This window comes from Corvus brachyrhynchos, unplaced genomic scaffold (assembly GCF_000691975.1).
Source record: "Corvus brachyrhynchos isolate BGI_N302 unplaced genomic scaffold, ASM69197v1 scaffold70, whole genome shotgun sequence".
NCBI classification, from domain to species: domain Eukaryota; kingdom Metazoa; phylum Chordata; class Aves; order Passeriformes; family Corvidae; genus Corvus; species Corvus brachyrhynchos.
This window is the reverse complement of record NW_008236217.1, coordinates 3,205,336-3,229,655: the sequence shown is the minus strand read 5'-3', so window position 1 is coordinate 3,229,655 and position 24,320 is coordinate 3,205,336. Positions and strand designations below refer to the sequence as shown.

Genomic DNA, 24,320 nt, shown 5'->3' with positions numbered 1-24,320 from the left:
GCAGCACCAGTTTGGATATATAACACACACTGATGGAAGTAATGGAAACAGAAAACTTGAATAAGGTTTATTGTTCTTTAAACCACTGTTCAAGGATCAGTGAGTTTACTGTTACTGTCCTTTCTAAAGCTGGAGAATTCCTGCTTCAGAAAAAGCAGCTCAAAAGCAATAAATACAGAAGCCTAATCCAAGCCAACATGGCTCAGTTTGGCACTTACTGATCATGCCTAGTGTCAGGAATGCTTCGGTCCATTCGCAGTTTGTCACTTTCCACCTGATTGAACTTATTCCGTGCATATGGATCCTGACCAGATCGCACCACGGTAGCGCCAACGTAGGCGTCTTGATCAAAGTCTTGCCACCGAACTTTTCCTACAGTTGAAAAACAGGAAAATATCTGGTTTAATATTCATGATTTAAGGAACAGCATTCAGTAATCCAATCACAATTGATGAAATATTTAATTAAGTAATTAAACTTCAACAGTATTGTTAACAGTGTAACATCAAAACTCACTTCTGCATATTAAATTTGTCTAGAATATACTGCAAATTAGTATCAAACTGAACAATAGATCTCAGTTTATGCAAGTAATCACCAGACAATGTTTCATCTTGTCCACTTTATGTGTTGGGGTTTTTTAACTCCACCTACCAAAATTGCCATTTTTAAAAAAAACCAAACATCCACAGGTCAACAGGCAGTAAAATATCACATCATCTGGCTAAAAAGTTTTCTAAAGATCCAGTCCAGACTTCAAAGACATTATAATTTAATTTATCTCATTATGTAAATAATAACACAGCCAGTTATAATCAAACCATTTGAGAAACAGGCCTTTTAGAAATACAAGAAAATATTATTCTCATAGAACAGCAAATTCATGTAGGCAGAGCACTAGGTCACTCTCCAATATTACCCAACTGCAACCTCCTCGATGAACAGACCTGATTCAGATTAATCCCTCTTTAACACAGACTCTGTTACTATGCGACTGCTTGTGGCACTCACACAGAAAGGCAGATTAACATCCAGCCCCTAGGAACAAAACTTCAGGACTCCCACCATTTTCAGGTGTAAAACAACAGTATGATATTTACCAAGTATCTTAAAACTACCAGTTCTTACCCCTAGTTGAACACTGACTCTTTTTACTATTGACAGACAAACCTATGCCATCTATTAGCAATTTTATACCACATTTAACTCAAAATCAGAGGTCAAGTCCTAATGCAACACAGTCTTCATTTAAACACAGGTGTGGTATGAGAATTTCTTCCAAGCAAGTTGTGGTGAAGCAACATGCCACTGGCATTAATAAAAGATACAAAGCAAAAACTGTCTTTTGGTGTCACTGTTTATTACAGACAAGAGGATTTATTAGTCATTGTTTTCATAATTAACACATGAAGTTTTTGAGGTACTTTCAGTTAAGTGCAGTAAGCAGAAGGTTGCAGAGATGTCACTCCAAGTGCAGGAGGAATATTACAGTTCAGGCATATCCTAAATTAAGCTGATATGCATACAGGGAATACTACTCTACCAGCTGTTAACAAGACTTACAGGTTGCTCAGATTTTCCAAGGTTTGCCTTTGCTCTGTCTCTCAACCAGAACAGCATGGAAACTAAGGCAGGCCTCATTCATTTACAGCTTTTTAGCCACAAGCTACGCGCCAACTACAGCACATTACCTCCTGCTAGACTCTGATAATGAAAGAACACCTCCTATCATTAAACAAAATAACTGTTCTTTGTTAAAGCAGACAAATACCAACAACTTGATTACGCACCCTCTAATCTCAACGTCATCCAAGGAGCTCATCTACAAAAGCAACTTGGACTCCAAGGTGTGATTTAGTTATCAGATAGTAGGGGAAAAAGTAGCAAAGTTGAGAGGGAGGTGGTTTGAAGTCTTTTTGTATGTTTTTAAGAAACTTCCAAGAGAATGAAGAAAGATGGCCCCATGCTTTTGGATTACTGGTTTGAGAGTTAGCTAGTCAATACTAAGCAACTATTTTTTATATCTGAATTATCATCCTAAAGAAGTTAAAACGCATACATGCACTCAACACAGAAGCCAGAACTAGAGAGTTAAACAAAAACAGACTGCAGAACATTTAATAGGCACTTCTTGAAGCAGCCCAGAAGGGAAACTATAAGAAAATAACTAGAGGGAGAAATACAGATTTTAAAATTCACATCACTGACAGAACTCTGAAAAGGAAACTTGCCAGCTGTTGTTGGTAGCCCACAGACTGACAAAAGCTTTTCTTAGCCTTTCAAGTTCTTTCTTCAAAATATTTCCAGGAACTTAATTCATAGCAATTTTACACCTCAGCCAGCTAACATGCTACAAATACCCCAATACAGTTATTTAGAAAAATTACACCAAACCTCACTTGTGACAAAACTACACAAAATGCAAGACCAGTTTGATTCAAGAAACTGGAAGAAACAAATCACAAAATCATCTCCCCCATACAGTTCTCTCCCTCAGCATTTCCCAAAGCTTCTGCAACCTCCTTGGTAACTAAACTATATCATCACCCTTGCTTCTAATTTATAATACAGGTTCAATCTGAAACACTTGATTAATATTTTCTGAAATACTGGACATGTAATGTCACCATTTTTCTGGCCTAAAAATAAAGATTTTAGTGATTTTAGAGTAAACATTTTACAAAATATAATGTACACTTAAACACATTTATATAGATTTTCAACTTTCAAGCACTCTTGACTTTGAATGGATTTTAAAGCTATGCTCATTTCAGGAGTGCCAGCCACAACCACTCCCCCAGTTGCCTTCCTTCCACTGGAAAGAGCAGCTAAAACACAAGAGATCATGAGGACATCTCGTCAGTGGTATGAATGATGCTGTCACAAACATTGCTCTTAAACATGTGTTCCTTATGAATACAATATGTGTCATGGGCTGTCCACACATTTACATGACAAAGGTTCAAGTTAACTACTGGAATGTGAAAGGCTGATCCAAAGCCAACTAAACCATCCAGCCTTACTTTTGCTGAAAGGCTTGCCTGTCGGCAATTGAATCTTGGACCCTGACCGGGAGGGAATCTGAATCGTTTGTTCAAAGGAGTGAGTTGGTTTTATACACTTTTCTAAGGTACAGTATTTCCTTACATGGCGTGACCTATCCTGTGTTGCCACTTTCTCAATGTTCTTCTATGGGATGATCACTCACTGCTCACTCATCTGTCAGCTCCCGGCCGGCTCCTCTCCGTAGGGTCTGCCGTGTGACACCTCCTCCCCCCAGGGTTCCGCGGACACAAGCCTCTCTGTGCTGCCATGTGTCTGCAGGCAGGTTTTACAGCTCACAACCTAATTCTATCTTATTTCTCCCCATACTTGCCTTTCTGAATCTTCAACTAAATTTTAAAGTCGTTTAACAAACCTTTTCCAATAATAGATACAATTTTTGTTATATGCTTCCCTAGGGTACACAAAAAGAAGCATGAATTTCTCCCGGGGAGTTAGATGGCTTTATAGTTTCCTACATTTCAGTGACTTCGTCAGGTGCAATGAATATCAGAAAATGCAGCCACATTATTTCAAACTTAAGTTAGGTAAAATGGTAACTTCAAATTCAAGAAAATGTATTTATGTATAGTGAAACCTAAGATGACAATAAAATAGTCTTTTAAACAACACTAAGTGAACTGCAGAATTTGCTACCAGAGTAAAATTGAGGCATAAATGTAAAAAACCAAACCCCAATCACTGAACTAAGACCCTGGAACCAGATTATGCTGCAGTACTAAATTTGGTTTTGACATGATGTGTTTATTTTACAAACTGTTCTAAGCCCAAGAAGTTGAGCACAAACAAGGAAAATATGAAATCCAGTGAAACTGCTTCTTTTTGTCCCAGTTTCCATCCAAGTTGAGCTTGATATAAATCCTTTAAATGTATCATTTACCATTTTCCAAGACTTTAAAACCAGCAAATGCAAAACTAGTCTGGAAAGAATAAATCAAGTTTAAGAAGAAAGGAGACCACTTCATAGCGCTAAGTTTAGTGAAAAGCAGTGACAGCCCAAAGAAGAAGAGAATTTGGCTTCAGGAACCATGAAGGAGGTAATGCCTGGGTGTGACTGCAGCAAAAGACTCTGTCAGCTGTGTGCAGTAGGAATCAGATCTATTAGAAGTCAGTCAGATAACAGTAAGAGCAGCTTGAAGCGAGATAGACAAGAAAAAAGCAGAGCAGATAAATCTGTATGCAATCAAGCAGCAGGCAACAAAGACTTGGAATAGATGGATACAAAATCCTCTAGATAGCTTGCATTCCCTCTTACTGACTCAATACAGCCTAAAAGCAACATGATTAAAAATAAAAAGTGATAAATACATTTTTTTTTTACTTACATGCATTGAGGGGTTCCAAATCTTCATTAACTAACAAAAAAAGTGCTTGAGTAACTGCTGGAACTACTGTCAATACAGGCAACTGGTTATACAGTTTTGGTTTAGTTATCCATGCAGACCATCCAGGGTTGGTCTTTCAAGAGCTAATATCACTATTTTCACAGAAGAGAAAATAGACTTTTGCAGCATATCAAAAAGTCACCAAAAGACAAAGGATGGATACACTCTGACTGAACAGTTCAATCTTGATATAAAAAAATTTTTAATATAAAGATAATAAAGAATTCCTTAATTCTAGGAAGTTCTGAAAGATGCTGCTGCATTATGCTGAAACCTAAATTATAGGTCTACTAAACTGAGCGGAAAAGTAAGAAAGTTCCAAACCAAAGCCCTCCTAAAATTTGATGACTTTACTTTAAAACAATGCAAAGAATCTGCAGAAATGTGAATACCGAGCTTCACTGCCACAAGGATTCAGAAGTTTGCCTATATTTACTGAAAATAAAGAAAATAGTGATTTAAGAGTGTCTAGTTCTGTCTGTGAAGCCTTTGATGCTTGATTCCAGACTCTGATACTATTTTGCAGTAACAATTCTCCTGTCTGTTACATCAGGCCATAAGAGACTACTAACCGACATATGAAATGAAAAAAGCCGTGTCCTGCTCTACTTTACACTCAATCTTACTTCTAGTTTCAACCCTTCCATCTTCTGACAGCTCTCCCTTTCAACCTGTGACACTTCCCACTTCTGTTAATACTCAAACACGCTACTTAGGGCCACTGGGCAAGGTTTGGCCCAGAATACAAAAACATTCAAAAAAGGGGAAATAAGAACAGCTGGAAGTTGCAAAATTGGCTCATCTAACCCCAGTAACAAAATTTGTAGACAGTTCTGTCAAGCAGAACAAACACTTGAAAAGATCTGCCAGAGACCAAGTTAAATAAGCCAGGCTCTTCAGCTTTTTGGGATTTGTTTCTCAATACATACACAAAATAAAGACTTTGCCAAAAAGGTATACATACATAACCAGCCCTATTTCCCTTCCCCAGACAGTAGCTGGGATAAGGTAGGCCAAAGGATACAGAAAAAAGCTGTCAATAGCAAAGAGCTTATATGTACCTGGAGAGCTTATGACTGAAAAAGAAAAATCATACCTCACATGTTCCTGGGGGTGGAATTTCCCATATGCTTAAAAGAAAGCTTGCCTTGGTTAGTTGTTTCTGCAAGAACTCACAGTATTTCAAATGTTCGGCCAAGACATATTTGTAAGAAAAACGAAGATTAATAGAAGAGAAGCAAAACCTGTGATGCTATCTGATCAGTAGCTGTCCTTCTCACAGGTTAAACATCTTCAATTGTGTAAAATATTCCAATTCAATTTTCATTTTTCTCTACACTTTAGTATGTGAATTGCAGCTATATATGAAATCTCATTGATGTGAAACAGTTAAGCAGCAAAAGAAGTTTATGAAAGCATTCACCTGAAATGAAGATTCCGTAACACTTAATTTTCCTAGCTCATCCTCAAGGCATGAGGACTTCACTCAAACAAAATAAAAATCACGTTGCTCTGTCATTTTCCAGCATGTGACAAATACTGAGCAAGTATGAGAAAAAATAAAGCACACCAGCAGCACAGTTATGAAAATCTGCCAAATCAAAAGCTAGAAAAAAATCTAAAAAGTATGAACCTTGGCTGAATCTTCAGTCAAAATAACAGTCCCAAGGTGACTTGTCTGTTGCCTGCCAGCATCATCCACAGAGAGAAATGGACTACTTTTGCACCAGAGGCTTTTACAGTATCTCAAACCTATTGAAGGACAATACAAGCATACTAGCAAAGAACCACATTCCCTATTGTTTTAAACTCAAAGGAGCAGTGAAACAGGTAAGATTTAAGGATGCTGAAGCTGTAAGAACAGAGAAGTACATGTTGCTGAAATAATCCTAGCACTTTCAAACTACAAAGAATTTTTAGAATCAGAACAACTGCAGTGTTTTATGGCTTTCAATGATAAATGTTTCATGGCTAATAAATGGTACTGCAATACCTGGAGGGAGTGTCTCCACACTTTGTGCCTTGTCGTCCCCATCGTTGCCACGCACTTCTTTCCTTTTGGGGTCAATATCATTTGGGTCCTCCTGAAAAAAGTACATAATGTTTAAAATAATCTTAATTTAGTTTTGTGTCTTCAAAGCAAACAGTAATAACTATGTCTTCCAGATTTTAAACTTAGAGTGGTCCAAGAAAACAAGGATTTTAAGAGAAACAATGATTATTTTTTCCATCACTTGAAAAACAGAACAAAGATTGAGACAGACTTTTGCAGTTAATTGCATAAATTCTTCTTTGGAAAAAAAAAAAAAAGGAAATCTACTAGGAAAGATGGAATTCTTTTTTTTAATCAGTAATATTCCAAGGAGCTACAAAGACAAAAAGGTTAAGCAAGACCTGAAGAAAGCCTTGCTCTAGCAAGAACAGCCTAAATAGAAAGTTATTTGAAAAGAGAAATCAGGTTATCTAGCAGTTATTTCCAGAATGGCAGCCTTACTATTGGAAAAATACTTCCAAAATATTTTCATGAGTTAATTTCATCAGAGTTTATTCTAGGCTTCACAGGCAATTCTGCTGGATTTGTGATTCCAGAGATATTGATGTTATAACCATTTAGATGGGGGGTGGGGAGGGGGCAAAGAATTTCATCAATGCCCTCCCCCAGTTTCCAGCATTTATTCTGAACCTGTAAATCTCATTTTCATTTCAACCGAGAAAGAAAAAAAAAAAAAAACCACAACCACCACTTTTTTGCATTCTTATTACCACAAAAACACAAAATATGACGTCAGAATTACTCCATTATGCATTTGGAAGAAGTGGAGAAGAGGCTCACTTTAAAACAAGAAAGAACTAGCAACTGCATGGACTGTATGCCAATTTGCACGCTACACTTAGCCAAAGGATTTAAGTGCCATCAGCTTCTGTTGTTCTTGCACACTTGCCAAAAGAAATTCCGTTCCCTTTTCTAAATCTGCACCGAAGGAGTCCTGTTTACAAAACCAGTTATATTGGCACTATCCTGCTAAAGACAAGACCTTTACTACAGCATGCAAGAAGATACTGGTTAGTATAGCTGTAGTGTTGTCAGTGCACCTAAAAACATTACCAGGCCCCGGAGCCAAGCAGTGCAGAACAGTTCTTATCTCTTATAGGAATCTGCCAGTCTCCAGAGCAGGGTGCTGGTTTATGAAGTGCATACTGGAAAATGTCTCTGCCGTCCCAGCTCCTAAGCCACAGCTGGGAGTTCTTTGATGGAATAGTAAGTAGTTGGAACAGGCCAAACTTATGCTGGGGAACATTTTGACCACAAATTATACCATTTCAGCTTGTCCCCAGACATCTCAGAACTTTCCAATGTAAATTCTGCTTAAGCATCTAAGTGCTAAGTGGGCACTAATATTTAGAAATATGTTGAAAAAAGGCAACAGATTTCTAAAATACTGAAAATTAAAACTAAATACAGATGCTTTTTTCCCCCCTGAGAAATACAGGGTTTTATAAATCAGTTTAAAAATGAATGCTACCAATGCATGCTTTTCATAGCATCATGCATCAAGGATCCTGGAGAGAAGGAATTTGACCAGGGTCTTACACTACATATCACCATATTGGTACATACTTTTGGCTACTGGGCCTTGTGGAGGTCAATTGATACCACTGCTTAAAGAAAGATTTAGGACAACAACAATAAAAATAACAAAAAAACCCCACACCAACACAAAAACACTCTCTCCCAAAGCCACACAATACATTTCAAGAAAATGTTTGACTCACACTGATGAGAGAAGTTATATGTCACTGTGCAATGAGTCCCACCAGCACAAGTGAAACAGATGCTTTCTGTGTTTTGAGAAAGTTGTATTTCACTAGTTTGTGAAATTTGGCTTTGTGCACCATTTTAAAAACACTACAGAAACACTTAAGTCGAAGTATCAACTGTAGCTGCAAAATTCAATGAAGCTCTTCACTATTCCAGATGACTGTAATGAGTCTAAAAAATACCTAAGTTAAAAAATAAATGCAAAACATCTGCTAAACAATCAAAACAATAATGCAAGGGTTTCTCCTGTAATTAAACAAAACAAAAACTATCGAGTGCTTCCTCATTGTCCCCCTCCCTTTAAGTCTTTAGGGTAAAACTTTGCCTTCCCATTAATCCTTCTAGCTAAGGACACACGCCATTGAGCGTAATTATTTATCAAGTTCTTTCACTTTGGATTTTATTGCTGTTGTGTTTCGTATTTTTATAAAATAAACATAAACTACCAAAGGCAAAGTTAGATGCAGAAATCTTACGGTCAAATGCCATTTTGAATTCTTACAAATTTGACACTTTCAGGAAACTACTTGGTACAGCCTTCAGACATTCTGAGGTGAGCCAAGCTGCCGGGATGGAAGTTGCCACACTGCATATTGTTGGATGTTCAACTTGCCTCCTAGGACTCCTTATAAAACAGTATTGTGATGGGGCAGAATGAGCATTAAGGGATATTAACCTTGAACTTTGTGCCCTGGATTAGGACTTTGTGGCAGTTTTCTTCTCTAAAATCAGCGAGTCAGCTAAAACTGATATTCTATTGTAAGCACTAACTTTCACTCAATTAAGAATTTGGAAAGTACAACTGGGAAACCCCTACCTTTCAGGCGCAAACAATGTTATACCCTTTAGCAAGAACTTGAGAGCACAAAAAGAGATAAAAGCAGTTTGTAAAACCATAGGCATGAATACTACCAGTTTCTTTACATCTCTGACTGCACATTGCTTCAGCATGTTAATTTGGTGCTATACAGGAATCAGCCATATGGTCAAATGGCATTATGATGTTGCCATCACCACAGACAGAGTGGCGATGGCTACACCATAATGCTCTAAGCTTTTTCATCTTGCTTAGAGTGAAACAAAATCTCAGCTTCTAATGTGACCTTAAAAAGCCACTTGCTTTTGAGGAGTAATCTTCTTGGCAGAAGACAACAATGCTGGCACTGACAAAATGCATTCATACAGAAAGCTAAGCTTAAGGGAAGATTGAAAGCAACTTAAACTGCTTAAGAGGAGGCACAGCTCTTTAATCATGAGAGCACAAGAGGGAGATTTAATGAATAAAAACTGAAAAGGCTACTGTATTTTTCTATATTAAAATACTGTTAATACTTTACAATAATATTTTCCTGACAGTCTTAAAAAGAGCCAGCAATATCAGGCTACAACTGAGTATGCAAATGCACATGGAAAACTATTTTAAGGTTATTGAAAACAAAAAGGTAGCTGCCAAATACCAGAGACATTAACCACTCATTAGATTTACACAGAACACCACTATAATAAAACCTTTGTGGTCATTGTTCATGCAGTTATTTTCTTAGGCCAGGACATATCAACAAGAAAATAAGCGCACGCCAGCTAAAATGCATGTGTTGCAGGGATTTGGCATATATTAATTTCACACATCATGCCACTCCTTCCCACTAATTTCTGAATCAGTACTAGAAGACATGCAAAGAAACAAAATTGCAACCTTTCAAGTCCATTTGTTGGGCAATATTACAACAATACTGCAGTAATATTTTAAACATAACAAATAAATGTACATTAAATGTAATTTTTAAATTCAATTATCTAAATACCTTTGCTATTCCCAAAGCTCTGAAACTAAGTGACGTACATTTACTTAACATTTTGTTAAAACATTCCTTGCAGCAATGACCTTGCACAATTCGTTATGGTAAATTGAGTAAACTAAGGGTGAGGTGGATGTTTTTTTAGGCTGATTAATCACTGAAGTGCAGCAACTTTTTCTTTCAGGATACTATAAGGTCTCCATGCCTCAGAAAGCCCCCATCTACTGACAAACCTTGCTATTACTGCTCACTTTTCTTTTCCTGCTCAACTCACTCACTCCATTAAGACTACCTGAGAGACTGAATTTGAAATATGTTGAAAATGCAACATCAAACCCCACTTCTGAGAACTGAACTCAAAAAAATTGTTTCAGGAAATTATTAGTTACACATTTGCAGCTGCTCTGCTGCAGGGAAACAATGAGGTAGTTCAAATTCAAAGCAGGATTCAAACATTTTTATAGCATTTCTACATATATACAACAAGACATCGTATTCCATGAGAAATTTAAGAGTACTCAATTTGAGTTTAGAAAGCTGTAATTATACACACATGTACATTAGAGGATAATTTCATTACCATTACTTGAATCTTCCAGACCACTTACCCTTCTAGTTTTGGTATATTTGTATGCATTGAATATTATATTCCTTACAAGCATTGCAACACAATTTTTTGTCAGTTATTTCATTTGGCATCAAAACCAATTTTAAACTGTTCCAAGTCCCTAGGTATTGCTTCTATTAAAAAAAAATTAAAACCACACTTAAAACCACTACTGTTTTTCCTATTTTTGTCTCACAATACATTTCTTCCTTTTAATTATAGTTTCAAGTATCACGGATTTGACATTTAACTGCTACGAACTAGATCTCAGTATAGCAGAGATTTCAACCCCACAGTGGCTTCCTATCAAGAGAACAACTTAACAACATGAAACATCCTTAGATACATTAAGATATCACACAGACCTTACAAGTAGCAAGTCAACACAGATCTCTGAAAAGCTCTTGAGGTTGGAAATACCTCAAGTGGGAGCTGACTGTGTCCCCAATACCAGCCATTCCTCTCACAGGCCAATCTAGATGATGAACATCATGCAACATTTGGGCACAGGAGATGGCTGGGAGTTATGTGCTACCTGGGCCGGTGGACATTCAGAGAAAATAATTGAGAAATGTATCCTTGTTGAACAAAATAACATATTAAGACTTAATATCCATTTCAGAACTTGTTTTTAGGCAAGGACTACTGCAGACAGATTTTCCTCTACTAGTGATTTTCCAAGAGAAAAGCATATACTGGCAGCATCTTCAAAGAGCCTCATTTAATCCAGCTGGCCTAATACAAGGCTGTGCTGCATCCAGCAGTACAGATCAGTCAAATGAAGTGATCATTTTGGAAGGGGTGCTCTCACTGCAAGACAGCTCCTCTCAGGACTTCATACACTTCTGTCCTGACCACGTACTTGGGACCAGACACTCGGAAGCACTTCCATGTTGCGTGGAGCAGCACTTGGCATTGCAACAGTTTAATGCCTGCTGAAGTTTACATCCCTAAACCAAGCATAAAGGCTCCTCGCAAAGCTTAGTTACTGAAGAAAAGGACTCAAAGCCACGGAGAATCAGACAGCTGACTAAGACACTGACAAAGCCAAAGCCCAAGCTTCTTTGCCACTGCTTAGTATCTCCTTCTGTACTTAATATGTGCCTCTTCCCCCCACCCCAATTCAGTTTACAATCTTTTAATTAGCTATCACATTGGCTAAGTAAGCCCTGAAGCACCAGTTCCTCCCAACTCAGGAAGATGTTCAGCAGAGTCCAGCGTCCAGCTCGACTTGCTTTCTGACCCAGCACTCACTCACTGCCTCCTTCCTAAGGCATCTCCAGAAACATGACTCCAGTCCCTCTTGCTGCAGTAAATGAATCCAGCTTTCCTGTGTGCCAGGCAAGCACTCTAGCAATTTAATGTAATTACATTATGGGGCACTCACTTCTTCCCTTCTCAGCAAAAACCTTTTGTACAAAACAGAGAAAAAGTATCCTCTGAAAATGCCTGGAATGCCGCTTCTTACAGAAAAGACAAGCAGGAAAAAACCCATAAACAAATGCTAACTTCCTTTGACTGCCAACCTGCTCAGCATACTAAAGCAGACATTTCCAAGCACACCAGGAAGTGAAGCATAAATAAATACGAAAAACACTGAAAAACTATATACTTTGCAATGTTTGATTATCACTGTTGGTGCCCAAAATTATTACAGCAAACATGATTTAATTTCATTCTCACTCCTTTACTCAGTGTAAGTAAATTGCTGTCAAAGGTACATTCCTTTTGTATGTTTAAGTACTCAAAACAAAAATAGAAGCTTCCATCAGGGTGAACACACACAGCCCTCATAAGAAGACAATTTTAAATTCTCAAAAAAAGCAGGGAAAAGCATCAGGATTATACCTTGATGGCTCCATGCATAGGAAATGTGTTTAGATATACTCTCAGTGAATACACTAAAAACATTTTGAAAATGGCAATTACTATAAGGTGTACTCTCTAGACAAAATTAAATGCCTTAGTGTCCTACCATCTCTGTAAATGTTACCTTTACTTAGCGCAAAGTACATATTTTGGAGCTTAAAGGCACTACCTGAAGTACTAAAACAACTATAAAATGTGACATTTTCTAAACCTAGAATGGATTAAACAAAAATAACGCTTTATCTGAAGTTTCTGGAAAACAAGTATATATATTCTCTGAGGAAGGTCTTTGCAGTTGAAGACTTATTTGTACAGTAATTGGGATCAACTGGAAGTTCTGGTTCAACTTAATTTCTGGGCACAATAGACCTAAACTGACAAAAGCCAAGCAGCAACAGAAAACCCCAGGTAGGGCAGGTCAGGCTATTCAAGAAGTAAGCATTTAAGTATAGATCAGCTATTAAATATGAAGATTTGCATGCAAATATATTTAAGATTATCTGTAAATTTTCATTAGTTCCCTAAAAGTAGCAGCATGACTTATCCCCCAAATACCCACACTGGTATAATATACAAGGGATTAATTTATGAGCCCACAAATCCTACACAGTTTTAGACTGTATTTCAGTATTTTACAAAAAAATTAATTTTTCTGTAAGTACCTGTCATCATAATGTGATCCTAAAGACATTAAAAATAACCCCAAACCCTCAACACTTTTACAGCTTAGAGAGAATTCTGGTACCCTGCTCCAGGTAACCTCTAATAAACCATGTTCCCTTTTGCCTAGAGACTTCATCCACTCTAGTGATAAATGTCAAAACTAAGTGGACAACCTTACCACCTACCAGTAAAGCAGAGAATTAAACATTACTTGCCTCACAAAATTGGCAATCTAGTATACCACCAGAAAGAGGAAACAAAAAACTCACAAACCCCAGAAACTACAACACCCCTTTGAATTCCATCAGCTCTACAGTGAAAAAACACTGTTAGATCTAAAGTGATTGTCAGACTGACAGTCAATACAATGCAATGACACACACCCCCACACAGAGTGCGGGTAAGAACACATCTTCTTGCTAAAGGCTACTTCTATCTAAGTCTTCCATGTTGAAAGAAGCCCTGCCAACCAAAGATTTCCACAGAGGCCACCACAGACAGAAGCAGAATCAGCACCTGCTGTGAAGTGCCCAAACACCAGAAAGCAAAATGGATCTCTCTCTGGCTTGATTTTCACCTCTCCACAGAAACAGCAGAAGTGAGGGGAAGGTCTCATACACCAGACAGAATGTGAATGGACAAAAACACTGCAGAGGAGCCACGAAAATGTTTCACTGTTTTTTCTAAGGTCACTCAATCCTCATGATTCATGATGCTGCATAAATGTACAAGGATAGATGGCAATGGCGGGGCAAGGGGGAAGTGTAGGAGAAACATACAAGGGTACTGGTACTGATAGAAGGGTATAATCTCAAGTGCACCAGTAGCTTTGAAAGCAAGGAATTAACGTCTCTAAAGATGGCAGCAGGTCACAAACAGTATCCAGTGTTTCCTGTTAAATTCATCATGCCTCAAAAAAAAAATCTCACTGTCTGCATTACCTGCCACAGACTATGAAAATAAAACATCACAAAACATTTGCAGTGATTATTTAAATTCAGGGTAACACCTAAGGCTATTATCACCCAGTTTAAGTTTCCAAAAGGAAAGATTGATGGTGACAAAAGACATTTCTTTCAAAAGTTAGTTCATGTGGGTTTTTTTAATAATGTTGAAAACAGCCTTCTATTCCATCAGTATCTGTCAGTGCAGACACAGTTACGTGATTTATAAAAGTAAGTGCACACTCAGCACCAATAGCTTTTAAGTTGCTCTTTTAGTTGTGCCAGATTGGGAAAAAAAATCCAAGAATATATTAATCATAAATCATCATCAATCAAAACAGGCTGATTGATCTGATTTGTTATAGATAAGCAAGCAAAAAAAAAAGCAACCCCAAAACTTCAACAGCAAAAAAGAAGAACTTGGAAACAAAACCTTACCATTTGCAACTTGTTAAAAGCATCTTAGGTATAAGCACCTTATATTCAGGTGCAGAGGTATATTCACCTCTAAGGAACATTTTGTCGTCATATCTGGTGTGAGTTAAAAGGTGTTTTGAGGCACATACCTAGGCAGTAGCAATAATTTTAGCATGCTTATCCCATACCTTCTAATGCTTGCAAGTAATATTTTTTTTTGTTTGTCCTGGGTTTTTTGTTTTAATTGATCCATTTCTGGAATGGGAAAAGGTTGAAGAAGTGGCAACTACTTCCAAACAGGGCATGGCTTGATACACAAACAGTATCTGCCCACTGTGCTTCTTTCAAACTCCCCAGCTCTTGTTTGAGAATTACTGTGCCTATTCATTTTCTCACTTGAGTGCTTTCCAAGATGTGAAACCTGAACATTACGTAGCTTAATACGACAGGCCCCAATTCAGATCCAAGGGATACAGAGGCCTTATTAGTCATTCAAAAAATTATTGAGATTAGATTCCTGTTTAACAATCCCAGTTGATTCTACTTAAAGCAGATGAAAGAGCCCATGGAACAACTAGTCCAACAAGGGGAAGAAACCAGAAGGACATCATCATCTTAAACTGGTGCAATGCTTTGCAAAGCAAGCATGGAGCTGATGCTGCTTACTCTGACAAGACAGCTGCTGTACAGTCCAGCTGCTGTTGACAGGGGCTGTTCACATCTCACCACGTCTCCATCTTGAACTCGTGGAATGTCCCCACTTCTCCCCTTATACACACTGGTGTGGCAGACCAGGTGATCCAACTCATTTGGCTGACTTGACAGTGAGCTGGGGAGGATATGGATGTATCATTTCGCTGGGTGGGATTTTTTTAAACCACAGGACCAAGCACTAAATTATCTGAGGTACTGGATGCAAGGGAAGCATTCCCAGCTAGGGTAGCAGGGGGAAAAGTGCTGAAAGGGGTGTTCCCATTACAAGTAAAGGATTACAAGTTTAGTTGCAACATTAAACCACCCATCACTCAAAACCACTACAAATTTTTCTTCTTGAAAGAAGGCAATTACTCAACAAATGCTCAGGCATGATTTAATGCCACCTCTTGTTAATTCTACAGTATTAGAAATGTCTGATGAATTAGCCTGTATTTTAAAGTCCTACCCCTAATCCTCTTTGAATTCAAACTCATCACTGCTTGCTCTTAGCTCTCTGAAGAAAAAAAGAAAAGAAAAAAAAAGCTTCTGCACAGGAAGAAAGGGGAAAGCACAGAAAGCAAAATTTTGTTTTCATATTTAGTTATACGAGAAAGTCTCATTTTCTGGAAGTCCAGGAAACTGAAGTTAAATATTTGAAAGAAAAGTGAAGTATTAAATAAATAAGCAGAACTCAACATGAATGCATCCAAAAACTTAAGTATACTGAAGTATTCCAACAACCCAAATCTCCCCCTATATAGATCTGAATGAAGCAGTAAGAAAATCGCTCACCAGCAATACAAGAACCAGATGCAGCAGAAAGGAAGAACAGAAGAAAAAAATTCCCATAACTTGTACATGCATCTTGAAGCACAGAGAGCAGAAACAGAAAGCAATTGGAACTAAACCCTCCTCACTTAATTTTGGTTTACAAATATTTAAACTTGCAAACGTAACTGAGATCAAAAGGACATCAGAAATGCAATTACATCTAAAACCAAACTGCTGTAGCTCACATCCACAGTTTGCTAGCAAAGGGGAAAGGTGACTATTATACCACAACAACACAAATTGTTAAACCAAGAAAACTCTTGCATTAAGGAAAAAGAAAGAAAAAAAGAGCAAGATACAGCTAACAAGTTGAATGTTTTGCTGTATGAGATCTGTAGGGCTACAATGCAATAAAGCAACACAACATCACACTTACATTTTCTCAGCCATAATGGAAGGTTACCACAGTCATATAAGGAAAGTGAAGATAGACTGAGACAAAGGAATTAAAGTTGCTGTGTCTTGGAACTTTTCTGTAGAATGCAAGAGCATTGCTTTGGTCTCTAAGAATATAATAAGAAAAGAAAAAGCAAGACTGATTTTAAAATCACAACTTTTTGTTTTAAAAGGGAAAAAGGTTAATCTTCAGATTCAGAAAGCAAGGCACTGAAAAACAAGGAAACCATTTCCTTATACCTCTTTCAAAGAGGTCATCTTTGAACACAAAGAGATGGAATAAGTCCCAGAAGTCTGAAAAATTACTTAGTAACTCCTCTAATTAAATAACCTTCAGAGGAAGCTTGTGCTTGACAGATGACTTCTGCCTTCAATAACTCTCTGCATATTTTCTCTCTATCTCAACAGTAGGATTTATGATCAGGTCTCCGCAGCTCTGGGCATGTGACACAGTACACTCAGTATTACTTTTCATCATCTGTGTTTAAAAGTTAAGACTTTTACTGAAAAAAATAAAAAAAAAAAAAAGTTTTTGTCCAGTTCAAAAATTCTGACAGTAAATTATATCTATTAATGCATTAAACATTAAAGGCTCCATACTACAAAATCCACACAGATGTTTGCCAATAACATCTTTGATTTTTGCCAGACCCAGACAGCATCACTCATCTGCAATACTCTGGACTACTAAATCAAAACTCAATCCCATAATGAAACAAATGCCTATGAGAAACAGGACAAGAAGTCTGGAAGACAGACCCCTGCATCAGAAGGAAGAAACATTAATCACTACTGAGATAATGGACATCTATACTTCAAATTTTTTCTGCCAAACTTTAATACTAAGATTTCTACCTGAAGCAGGCAATGTGGATCTTTGTATCTATGCTCAACACAAAATAAAACTGTATAACATTATTCCTTTGAAAGACACCATTCTGCAGTAAGGCACCAACTGGAAAAGAAAAAGATTGGAGGGTTTTTGTCTACTAAGGGTAACCCTCAAACTGATGCTGTTACAGGAAGCTGATGTCAGAGCACTCTATTAGTAAAATTTTGACCACACAGACACAGAGCTTCAAGGCAGAAAATTAGGCATTTTGCCTTGCTGCTCCTCGCACACAGCACTGCCTTTCCTCCAATCTGGGCTGCATTAGCTTGTCTGTACTCCATGAAAGAGTAGTCCTTCAAGCTGGGATCCTGTTAGTTCAGCCCTGAGCAAAGGCAGATTGTAAGGCACAGAGAGGAGCAGTAATTTTAGGCAAATTTTATACCAAGTGTATAAATTGAGCCCTTTAGATACAATTTAGGTCCTGTGTGCAAAACATTCAATATTCTCACTGTGTATCAGATATATCTATCAGACCTGGGAGCACAAAGTTAACAATACACAAACTTATTCATGGGAAAGACCAAGGGGAAAAAAGTTTAGAAAAGACTGAGCAATTTACTGAGGCACCCCAGGAATTCTGCACACTTGCAAGCAGCAAGGAGATTTCACACTACCCAGGCACACTGGAGTTAATCTCCTTCTAAAGAGAGATGGAAAACCTCCTCCTGGATGCTAAGGCCTAACAAGAAAAGGTTGGGGACTCAAGTCTGCTGAAGTTATGGCCTATTCATCTGCAGCCTCTCAGAGGAGAGGTCACCAACTGTGCACCCTTAGCGGAGATCTCACACAACCTCCACAAAGAGCCTTTATCATAGAAACTGACGTAAGAGGGGGGAGCCAGAATTAAAGCCTGATCCAAGCATGACGGCTAAGCCAAGTGCAGTGCAGAAAGCTTTTGTGCTGCTCTCAAACCTCCCAAAATAAAGAAAAGTCTTGAAATTTAACAACTCAAAAGAGTCCAACAGGAAAAATTACTCCAACCCAGACTCCAGTTTAAGGCTGCCTAACTCAAACTATTAGAAATTTCTCAGTCAAAATTTAAACCCTTCTGCAGAACTTTATGAGCTACCATTCTCTAGAAGACATCCAAATACATGGAAGATCAACCTTAAGGTCAAAAAATGTCAAAAGATGAGGTCAAAGCTGTCATCTAGTTTGGAAGTCATGAATAGTATATAACAGACAAGAGCAAAATGTCACTCCTATCATCTAGTGTTTTCACAACACATACTGCCCCACTATTTTTAACACTGAGCTCTCCGCCTCTTCTCACTATATATGACCATATACTGACATTTAAGACATAAGTCATCCCAAGGTAGATGAGGAAAAAAAAAGGATATGAGGAGAAAGACTCCTTGTATTCATGTGCATGATGTGCATGCATGCATATATATGCACACACAAAAACATATACACGCATGCATATACAGAGTTAACCACAGACTTACTTTGTACTAGAAAACTGGGGGGAGGTACAGGGCAGGAGATCAAGTACACTTTTAAAAGTACAAAAAAATCCTAACAAGTAATTTAAACTTCCACTAGATTATTAAAAAAAAAATAGAATTAATTGGTCTCCGGCAAGTGAGAGAAGAGTTGAAATCACTATCATAGCACAACAGCAAATAAAAAAACGGAAATATACATTACCACAAAGAAGACACAACCAAAACAAAACCTACGGAGCAACAAGAATTCACAAAACCTAAGAAAAACAATAGTAATAAACATCTTGAGCCCAAGCCATAGCATCATTCGCAAATTTAGCTGGTAGAATAAAGTCACATGGATTAGAAAAGTCCTTAAAGATAAGAGAGATCCTAAAATATTTAGAGAATAAAAAACAAGTTATCAAACTTGAAGGAATTCAAACTACATGAGTCAGAATGTCCTATATTTTTAATGACTTGCTTTGAATAGTGTGGATAAATGAAGTGGGTGCAGTCAACTGGCTTGACTTTTTAGACCAGTTACACTGTCAAAAAATTAGAGCCACCAGGTTTTAGAACCCCCACACATTGCTCTAATGCCTTACCCCATTTTGCTTGTATTTTGGGAAAAAAGCACCAAAATACTGAGCCATAGAACACAAGCTGAGTGTCGCAAACTAAGCTTCAGAGAAATAGTGTGTAGCACATTTCTCAGACTAATAACTCAAAAGCTGTTTCTAGACTAATGAGTAAATATGATCTGCCAAAATTCCTTATATTTTGACTCACATACCCAGATTAACAGTTGAATTGCAGCCTAAATGCACCTTTACCATAATTTAAGATTTCAGTTAAGACTACAATGGGTAACAGAACTACACAAGCAGGAGCATTTATAAACTAAGGCCATGAGAAATTAGGCTTTCTAATCTTTACCCACAAGGAGCTACAAATATTTAAATTCATGATACAGTCTTTCCTTCAGGGAAGTCATAATCTGATCTGCCCTTATCTGCTACATTGTCTATTTTCTTTCAAACAGCTTATCAAAGATGACACATTGAAGTCTATTTTGAATTGAGCAACAGATTCAAAAGCAGAACGTGGAAGACTAATAAGAAAGGAAAGAAGAGAATAGTCTGTCAAAAGAGTTTTCTGGGTCAGGAGGAAGGCCTAAAAAAAGGTCTGACACACACACGAAACCAGAAAAAAAACCAAACTTCCTAGAGAAAATGAAGAAATACTTCAGAACTACCAAGTAACAATTCAAAGTAAGTGTTTCTTTGACATTTAATTCTCACCACTGGACAAATATGTTTCAGATAACAGCAGCTTTAAAAGGTTTATTATTAAACATATAGTCACCTTGAAAACTCATTTATTTTTCACTTGCTGGAAAGCACAGATAAAGACAGAGACATAGATTAGGTCACCTGCTCTCATTGTGTGCATTGTTCTGTTGATAGATATTACCCACATGTTGAGATCAAAGCCGAAAATAAAAAGTGCTAAGGAAAATCCTGAAAGATAAAATCACCCAAATTTACACAACCACATAAAGGAACATTTACAAACAATTTAAGAAGAGGGAGATACACGTTAACTTCTCCAGTCACTGCATGCTACTTTCCAAAAGCCAAGTGTCTGGTACCCTTCTGCCAGCCCCAAGCAATATTGCTTGATGTCTCCAATCTTCCTCTTCTTTTTCTTTTCCACTCATGCACTCACACTCCTCTCCTCTAAGAGGATTAATTAGTCCTTAAAACCAGAGTAGAATTCCTTGATGCTCAAACTCATCAGGTGCCACTGAATGGAGCTGTAACACAAACAGGAGTATGTTTTGTTTGTTCTGATACTGCTTTTGAAAGTCACCAGCTCTATTTCCTCAACCTAACATCAAAACCTGTTCCAATCCTGTATTTCACTAGGCTGTCCCTTTCCCTTTCACCAAACTTCTTTAACCGCTGGCATTATAAAGAGAAGTTGCTTACCATGAGCATTAGCTGGAGAACCTATACATTATAATTCTGGGTGATCGTATTTGGTTCTAAAACACTATTAAACACTGTTTGCCTATCTTCTGCTGCTGCTTCAAAGCCACACACAGAGAAACTACCGATTTTACAATCTCTCACACTTGTGAACCTTTTAACATCAGCACTTAAGGCAAAACACTCAAAAACTCATTATCAGCTACATATCCAGTGCTAACCATTTGTTGCAATTGGACATATTTATAAATAATGCTGAGATTATATAGAGGCAGCGTCTAAGCTTTCTTACACACAGAAAAATGCCCCTGATTAAAGCAAATGGCCGAGAGTTTTCCTTCATAGGCAAACAAATACAATAAATTTTTTTGGAACACGTGTTGCACAAAATTATTGTGTTTATTTTTGTATCAGCTGCTTTCACTACTACCAAGGGAATTCTCTTTTCTGGTTGAGTTAGTGAAAACAACTGGCCCACTGCTAAAGATGAAAGAGGTGAATTGTCAGTCATAAGCAGGAACTTACAATTTTAGAATCCCATTTAAGTAGGTGAAAAACAAAAGCAAATTGAACATTTGTTAAAATCCACAACCTACAATGAGAGCCATAGGTTTTCTTTTAAGGAAAACCATTATAAGTAAATTGCTTTTTAATCAGGCTATTAGTTTAAATTCTCTTCAGATACAGTAATAGAAACATCTTAGTAAATGCACAACTACAAGCAACAACTTGGAGAATGATCTTGGTTCAATCCTTGGTTAAAGTAAGCCTGAAGCGTTGCACACTTTATTTGTGTTTATTGATTATTTTTGGACACAGGAAGATCTTGCATTTATGAAATCAACCTGCTTGAGGCAAAGATAAACTTACAGAGAAACTCATACACTGAAGTTTACACTACACTTGAATGGAAGATACTGATTCTGTCTTAACCATCAGTTCATTCCACTGACTATAAACCACTGCTGCTAGCATCACTGAAGAAAAACAACACAATTCAAATTTTAGATTTTCAAATATTCTTTCACATTGCTTTTCAGAAGTATATTAACTAATAATAAAATTGGATTTATGGAATAATGAGACCTTTGACACCACAGTAAGTAAAAAGCAGAGCAGACTTTTTAAGCCTAGGATACAAAGTTTTATCAATTATTATTCAAGAGTTATCTATTGAATATAGTATGTAGAAATAGCTCACTGGTAACCATAGTTTCAGCTTTGTGGATTGCAAGCAGCATCTTTTATTTCTTAGAGTCCCTTTATACAGGGATAAGCCTATGCCTGCATCTTCTCACTTTCAACTTGAAAATGTTTCAAGTAGTACATTTTTCCTATCCTGTTTAACTTATATTTCTTAGCCCAGGTTTCCTACACATTAATAGATTTTTTTTTCTATCATCTTGCATTTCACTGGGTGTCTGGATTAAAACAGTTTATTGATTTTTTTTAATCTGCTTTTCTATACAGAATGATTTAAAGTAAAAGAGAAAGACTGTCCCCACAGTAGTTATTTCACTATATATGCTGCTTCTTCCTTGCCCACCTTCCCAACAAAAACTACACAGTACTTCTCAAGCAGTTTACATATTTGATTGCAATTCTTAGGGATAATTTTGGGGAGCACCTACCTCTACAACCAATAGGAGCTCAACCATATCAAGAAAGAGGACTACATGGGGCAGGGGAATCAATAGAAAAGATGATCTGGAGAACATAACCTATCAGTCCTCAGATGTCATATTAAATGGACTCTCTTCTGAAGAAAATATATTGCTTCCCCCTTTTAAGTAGTTAGTCCTTTGTATCTACTTAGATCCATCCAGGTTAAATTACAGGAAACTTTGTAGTGAGGACAAAGATAAAGGAATTTGACAGAAAAAATGCAGAACATGCACCAGAAACAGAATCAAGAGATTTTTCAGAAGAAAGGGGTTCATCTGGAACTCTCAAGAGATGGGGAAAAGAGAATTTAATATACTGTTTACTCACAAAATCCAAACAGATTTAATAATGGAAAAGAAAAGCATCTTGGGATTACTTCTACCGTAACCTCTTGCAAGGCAGCGGAGATCATATGGAATGGTTGTCCAAAATGAAAAGAAACCTAGAGCTTTGCACCATCAGGATCAAGAAAAAACAAATATGCTCTGAAGTTCAAAATGAATCTGAATCATGAATATCTACAAGCTATATAACAGTATGAATAATACATAGTCCAGATGAGAGAAGTAAATATTAGCTCTCTTAACCAAATCATTCCTTTGGAGATGAAATAAAATATTGGCTATTTTTACTTAGCTTAGTCCTCACATTTTCATCCCCTTAAAAGTGGAACTGCATCCCTGATGACAACACATTTTCTTGGCGAAGTTCAGTATGACCTTAAGAGCTCCCAGCTTTTTAAAAACTGTACTGAAATTTTGTACCCTTTTGAAGATAGGGTGGTTTTATTGCCAGTTAAACACTAGCATTAATTGCTGTAGCTAGGGTAAAAAAATACAATGTATGAAGTAGGAAATGAAATACAGTGTATGCAGCACAACTCAGGGAACTCACATGAGAGATCTACGGGAAGAAAAATACTATCTTGCTCCTCCATGCTATTGATAAACTATACATGTCTGCTTTTCAACAAAGGACTAGATTAAAATTAGTTTTCCTTGCTCCCATACCAGACTTCTTGCAGTTTGCATTCTTAATCTGCTTTCTACACTGATTCAGCACACAGAAGGACGTTCTTACACATGCACATTGACAATATGTTTAGTTACAGCTGAAAAACTGTTCAAAAAAACCCTAAAGCTTATTTCTAATGAGTTTTGCATGTCTAATTCTGAATACATAGAAAAATAAACCCAGTTTTCTCACGTGCACAGTGCCACCAAAAGATTAGTCCTTTCCAAAAAGCGATCAACTCAGCCAGCAAGAACTAAGGACACACAAGATAAAGGCAAAGGAGCAAAACTGGTGGACACAGATCATGTCTGTCCAGGTGCTCTTCATCAGGGATCTGCAGAAGAGAGAACAAAGGAAAGCTCTGCTTTGACAGAGCTCAGCTCTTCTAGCAGTGACTCAAAACTATCAGAGAATACTTCAAAGGTAAGTTCCTCATCCTTCCATCAAGATACCTATTATTCTCTTACTGAGTGCCAACAGAGCACCACTTTACAGCTTTTGGTTTCATTTTCCACTGAAGACAGGCTCAAGGACTTCCAAGCAACCATTACATTAGAGTTTGGAATCCAAGGCATGCAGCTATGTTAGCTATGACCCAGGCAAAAATTGTGCAGCTCAAGAGCATGGAAGCACTGACATGTGAACCCAGATGTTCAACAAAAGGTGTTCTGCTAGGCCAATTATACTAATCCTCTTCATGCGGCAGAGCTAGCAAAGCTGAGGGCACACCACAGCAAAACTATCTGGATAATGTGCTGGGAGGTCGTGGTCCAGCCAAGGTAGCAAGCAGGATTGAGCCATCAAAAGCAGAATCTATCTGGTCATGAGAACAGCC

At 37.4% G+C, this 24,320-nt stretch overlaps 1 protein-coding gene across 1 annotated transcript in view; it reads right to left on the bottom strand.

Annotated features, from left to right (window-relative positions):
* The window catches only part of GALNT2 (polypeptide N-acetylgalactosaminyltransferase 2), an 82,073-nt gene that overhangs the window by 38,383 nt on the left and 19,370 nt on the right, over positions 1-24,320 (bottom strand). The window contains exons 2-3 of the mRNA XM_008643298.2: positions 6,442-6,532; positions 219-372 (exon numbers count right to left, since the gene is read on the bottom strand). Of these exons, the coding sequence (XP_008641520.2) occupies positions 219-372; positions 6,442-6,532 (245 nt within the window). The remainder of the gene's footprint in view (positions 1-218; positions 373-6,441; positions 6,533-24,320) is intronic.